This window comes from Phycodurus eques, chromosome 13, assembly GCF_024500275.1.
Source record: "Phycodurus eques isolate BA_2022a chromosome 13, UOR_Pequ_1.1, whole genome shotgun sequence".
Classification (NCBI taxonomy): domain Eukaryota; kingdom Metazoa; phylum Chordata; class Actinopteri; order Syngnathiformes; family Syngnathidae; genus Phycodurus; species Phycodurus eques.
In genome coordinates this window covers 18,067,965-18,073,964 of record NC_084537.1, presented here as the reverse complement: position 1 = coordinate 18,073,964, position 6,000 = coordinate 18,067,965, and the positions used below count along the sequence as shown (strand labels likewise).

The window sequence follows — 6,000 nt, the reverse complement described above, 5'->3', positions numbered from 1 at the left end:
GCAGCAGAAGAACATCCGCCCTGGCTGAGAGAGCGGACAAAGGAGATTACGTCCGGTCACATGTTGTGCCTTAAATCAAAAGTCCCCCCTCCCAAGGGACAGGGGTGAAAAGATCAACACAAGTACGCAAATTGACATGTAGCGTGTGTGCCCCGTGTCTGAGTCTAAGGTTATGGCATTGACACAGAACACCCCCACTTGCAGAGTGGGTGGGGAGCACGGTTCTATCTGTGGACCTGACAAGTGACAGGGCCAGCTGGGGAATGAAACCCTGTAAGACAGGCACTTTGTCTGTGACCAGCAAACTATCCGCAAGCCCCCCGCAGTGGTGTGTTAGCTCAGGAAAGAGCTAACACTGATGCTGTCCAGAGAGCAACAACTCAGCGTTAAGTAATCACATGCGGACGGCTCGTCGCGATGGGAGGGAAGCAATCTCGCGCGTTCTCCAACAAGGAGCTGAGCGAGGTGAGCGTGATCCAAGGAGGCCGGAGAAGTGCCGGCAGCGACCAGACCAGCCTGTCCTCAGCCGCCGAGAGAATCCGCAGACACGCCACGGTACACTTTGGCTACAGCACCCTGAGCCTGGCTATGCGTGGTCTTGACGATGCCCCCACCGAGCTGTGGGAGCTTCGCGAGCTGCAAAAGCTCAACCTCTCTATGAACTGCCTCTGCTCGCTGCCACCGGCCCTCAGTACCCTGGACAACCTAGTGGTGCTCAACCTGTGGGGAAACAACCTGACCAGCCTGCCGCCAGAGATCGGCCTCCTGAAGAAGCTGCGTGTGCTCTTCGCTTGCCGCAACCGCCTGAGCGAGGTGCCCGAGGAGCTCGGCTCCTGCACCTGTCTGGAGGTGCTCAGCCTGGCCAACAACCAGATTAGTGGCCTGCCCGGTAGTTTGGCAGCCATGTGCAGCCTGACCAAGCTCAACCTGAGCCACAACCGCATTGCGCACATCCCTACTTGCGTCTACAGCATGAAGGGCCTGGTCTTCCTCCACCTGGCTTGCAACCACCTGGAGACCATCGCCGACCAGATCCAGGACCTGGTCAATCTCAAGATCCTTATTGTGGAGGGGAACAGCATCCACACACTGCCTAAGACCCTGTGCTTCCTGGAGTCCTTAGAACTACTCAATGTGGACTTCAATGAACTGCAAAACGTGCCGGTGGAGATGTATTTGCTGATCAGGCTCAGGAAGCTGGCCTGCCACCCTTTGGACAAGGGTCTCCATATTATACATAACCCCCTGCTCAAGCCCATTCAGGAGGTACTGCAAGGAGGACTAAGCTCCCTGTATAACTACCTCAAACCAACGTGAGGCCCCACCAACGAGTGTGACGCTGGCACCCAGTCGATGCCGGACACACGGGCGCTCACGCCAACCACATACCCGCCCGATCACAGATTCCACTATCAGTATTACATCACAGGGCATCTTGCGGCACACAAATAGATTTTAAGTGTCGTTGGCTGTAAATAAACACCTACAAACCGCCGCCATGCACGCTATGCAGAGTACGTCTGTGAGCGTAATCCGCAGTTAAGGGTTAAAAGGAGGAAGCAAAAATTCACAGGTCCACTTTTGGAGGCTGATTAGTGGTGAGTGGTTGGTGGGGTGGCAGCTAACACACACAGTTTGTTGCATTCAGGTCATAGGGATCAGTCAGTGGAAAGAACAGTGAAGCAGAAAGGGAAAAATTATGCAACAAGAAGCAGACAAGAAAGACGTCCAGTGTGAGATGCATTATGGGAAGATTCTAAAATTACTGCTTTAGTATCCATCCATCCATTTTCTGAGCCGCTTCTCCTCACTAGGGTCGCGGGCATGCCGGAGCCTATCCCAGCTATCTTTGGGTGAGAGGCGGGGTACACCCCGAACTGGTCGCCAGCCAATTGCAGGGCACATAGAAACAAACAACCATTTGCCCACACTTTCGCACCTAAGGGCAATTTAAAGTCTTCAATTAACCTACCATGCATGTTCTTGAGATGTGGGAGGAAACCGGAGTGCCCGGAGAAAACCCACGCAGGCACAGGGAGAACATACAAACTCCACACAGGCCCGGGGATTGAAACCCGGTCCTCAGAACTGTGAGGCAGACGCTCTAACCAGTCGTCCACCGTGCCGCTACTGCTTTAGTACGTAATGGAAATGTCAGTGATACAGTTGCTTGGGCTGGGAAGTTAAATGTAAATAAGCGTTAAAATGTGAAGTTGTTGACATGAAGGACTTTGTAGTGTCATGCTACACTGCAATAGTGCTGATCCAATAGCAGGTAAAAGCAGTAGTATCACCAATACCCTATTTTATATAGGTCATATTGCTAAATTAGAATGTATTTTCATGACTTTAAGTGTTGTTGTGATCTAATACCAAGGAAAAACGAGCAAGTAACATTGATATAATACTGATAACCATACTTGTTAACATTTATAAGTGGTTGCATCATTGAATTGCTAACGCTGAAGGAATTTCCAGGGCCTCTGTTTCTGTGATGTGAGTCCAAGTCGATAAAGGGCAATTATCGCATCCAATAATATTCTTTCAAAATAAAGGTGGATGCATCATCAAATTGCTAAATCTGAATGACTTCTAATTACCTTTACGTGTTTTTGTGATGCGATTCCAAGTACATACAGGGTCATTATTGCTCTACTTACCGGTACTTTGTTCAGTTTTAATACAATAAGGTGTAAGGTGTTATCAGCTATATTTGATGAGATTGCAGTAGTGCATACAGACGAAAAACTGAAGCGACGGTAACAAACTCATTACAGTGTTATTAATCGATATCAATAGCAAATTTTATATCACGTATTTGGATCATCAGCCCAGCACAAAGATTTAGTGGGGCCTCATACTAAAACATGAGTCTCTATCCTCGTAGTAAGTTACTTCCCCTAAAAAAAAACCTGCATTCTAGGCGGACATGCAGTGTATTTTGCAGCAAAAACATGGATTCACCAAGAAACATTGTCACTTTTTTTCTAACCAAAATGGATTAACTATGGTGCAAGCTCCTACAAAATTCTTATATGTGTATATAAAATGAACACCAGACACTTTTTGGCGGTATTTGTTTAGGGCATTATAATAAATTAAAGAATTGAAATCTTATTTGCTTGGTTATTTTATGTCACATTCCACACTCTTGTAGCGAATCTGGCACAGACGTTATGTTTTTATCCCCGTGTTTGCTCACAAGCAGGATTATATTATTACTAATTTATGTATTTCTGTACATATATTATCAATACAATATAAACTTTCCAAGATTCTCCAGTCTTCGCTATCAGTTTAGCACCAGGGCACTGGTAGCAAAGGCAGAAAAGTGACCTCTGCCGGAGTTCACTGGTTATTACATAAGTTTCTCTCTCCGTCTCTGTCTCTCTCTGTCTGTCTCTCTCAGATTAATGACTCAAGTACAAAGTAGTCCTCCAACTAACTCCTCAAGTACTGATTCATCTCCACCATCTTTTTCAATCTGAGCATGAAAGTCAAACAAACACAAATATAAAATAGAAACTCAGACATTGATCAACAATATGACTTTAACGAGATTAAACTAAATCTTTATTTTAAAAAAACTAATTAAGGCAAATGCATTAACAAGAAATGGTCCTCATTTAATTTTCTTTGTTTACATGTGAAATAGCAAGAGTTTGAAATTGAGTTCTTGTAGGCGGAAATGTGGACATCATGGGGCAGAGACATGATTTTTGTGGTCTGTAAGGTAAACATAGATCAAATGGAAGGAAACCCTTAATTGTTTCTGCCATGCAACACTTCAGGTAAATGAGTCGCTTTAAAGCTTTTCCTTCTGTGTGACCCCGAGAGCCGTGTTATCATGTGACTGCTTGTCAAACGTTGTCAGCATTGGTTACGTTGGATTGGTGAAACATAGTTATGTGATAGAAAGCTCTCTGAAAAAACAGAACAATAACAGATAAAAAAACAAAAGCGGAATGTGGCTCAATGTAACAGAAGTAGAGTTTCCTCTTAGCAAAACTACGCTAAAAGTATGTCGCATTAAAACTTTTCTGCACAAGTACAAAAGTTACAAGAGTAAATGTAACGGAGTAAATTTAGGACGTTACTACCCAATTTTGGTTATGTAAGGCGTACAACGAAAGTAAAATAATTTGTGGCAGAAGCATACATGGTCGCGCTGCACGCTTGGTTAACGCCGTACTTACTGTTTTTCCATTTGTTTGTTTACTCATTGTAACTTTGGATGATTGCCATAACAAATATGCAGCCTGTCTCAGATCCTTTCCTATGTCACAGGTCGCTACATTTCCTGTTCTATAGTTATCATCATCATTTCCAAAAACCCATAAAAGTCCCCCCAAAAAAGCAACACATGCCAATGTCACACATAGTGATAGTGTGAACTCTGTGTTTTGTTTGACTTGAGGAATTTTTGAGAGTTCAACTACAAATTATACTACTTTCAGAGCATTAATATATATTTTTAGATCAACTTAATAGAAATTATTTTGTGTAATCAACTAAAAAATGTCAATGAATGCCTAATTGAAGGCAGGGCTGGGTGATTAATCAATGTTATTGATCAATTCAAGCATATTTTTCAGGATGATTTATTCATTTAATTTAAAATTACTGTTTTTTAGCTAGGCGGCACGGTGGCCGACTGGTTAGAGCGTCAGCCTCACAGTTCTGAGGAGCGGGGTTCAATCCCCGGTCCCGCCTGTGTGGAGTTTGCATGTTCTCCCCGTGGCTGCGTGGGTTTTGTCCGAGGACTCCGGTTTCCTCCCACATCCCAAAAACATGCATTAATTGGGGACTCTAAATTGCCCGTAGGTGTGAATATGAGTGCGAATGTTGTTTGTTTGTATGTGCCCTGCGATTGGCTGGCAACCAGTTCAGGGTGTACCCTGCTTCCTGCCCGATGATAGCTGGGATAGGCTCCAGCACGCCCGCGACCCTAGTGAGGAGAAGCGGCTCAGAAAATGGATGGATGGATGGATGTTTTTTAGCTTTTCATAAATAAATATAATCTTAGATATTGTTTTAAGGCCGTATTGACAGGCCCAAATTTAAAGTTGTGTAAAAACATAATATCATTGCTGGGTGCCTTTTGACAGCTAATCAATACCACACAGAGCCTTTGACAATCAAGGAGGATAATTAAAAAGCAAGCCTCCCTGTTGTTTAAGGTGTGAAACTGTGCCACTGCGTTGCATGACACCAAGGAACCCCTCTCACGTGGCGCCTATCAACAAACAACACAAGAGTTACACTCAACTATTACCTCTCATTTACCACATCATGTCTGTTTAACGGATTTGCGTCCCTGCTGCTGGTGGCGGTATGATGAAGGAGTATGGATTTTTATGACATTGATGTCAATATCAGTGGTTCAGCTGCACAGGATGTTGGTCAGTGTGGCCCACAAAGCAGGCGGTTGTGCTCGAGCTGGTATTTTTGTGCATTCTTGGTCATTTAAGGGCTGTAGGCATGACAGTGCGGCGGCCAAAACAACGACAAATCATGTCGGCCTCGTGTCCACAGCATCTTCGGTATCAATATGGGCATGCTCTTAAAGTTGATGTTTTGTCCTCAATCATTACTTTAAATCTAAAAAACAAAAGCCTGAGCATATGAAAAACATGAGATGCTGTGTTAAAAATGCCACCGTTACAAAGTTAATGCTCAGTTTTCATTGACACTTTGAATAGAGGTATCATTTTAATACTGCTTCATGGCCTCTATTATGATTTACCAACAGATTACATACCAGTAACTTGCCATTGCAAGGCTTTAAACAGGATGTTCTCAAAGGGAAGTGGCCTGTGAGTTTAAGAGTGTCACAAAGTGTTATCACCAAATTGCAACCTTGTTCTTGTAAATGTTTTGGTCTATTCATTCATACTCCTGTTCAGAATTTTGCGCTTAAGCTCCTTGTTGGAGACCAGCAAGGTGTGCAAAAAATAAAGTACTGAAACATTCAACAGTGTGACATGTGCATTCAAACGT

General features: G+C 44.0%; 1 protein-coding gene across 1 annotated transcript; it reads left to right on the top strand.

Annotated features, from left to right (window-relative positions):
• The first annotated feature begins 417 nt into the window (after positions 1-417).
• LOC133412020 (leucine-rich repeat-containing protein 30-like) lies at positions 418-1,317 on the top strand. The gene has a single exon (XM_061694975.1). It carries the CDS (start codon positions 418-420, stop codon positions 1,315-1,317), a length of 900 nt encoding a protein of 299 aa, XP_061550959.1.
• The last annotated feature ends 4,683 nt before the right edge of the window (positions 1,318-6,000 follow it).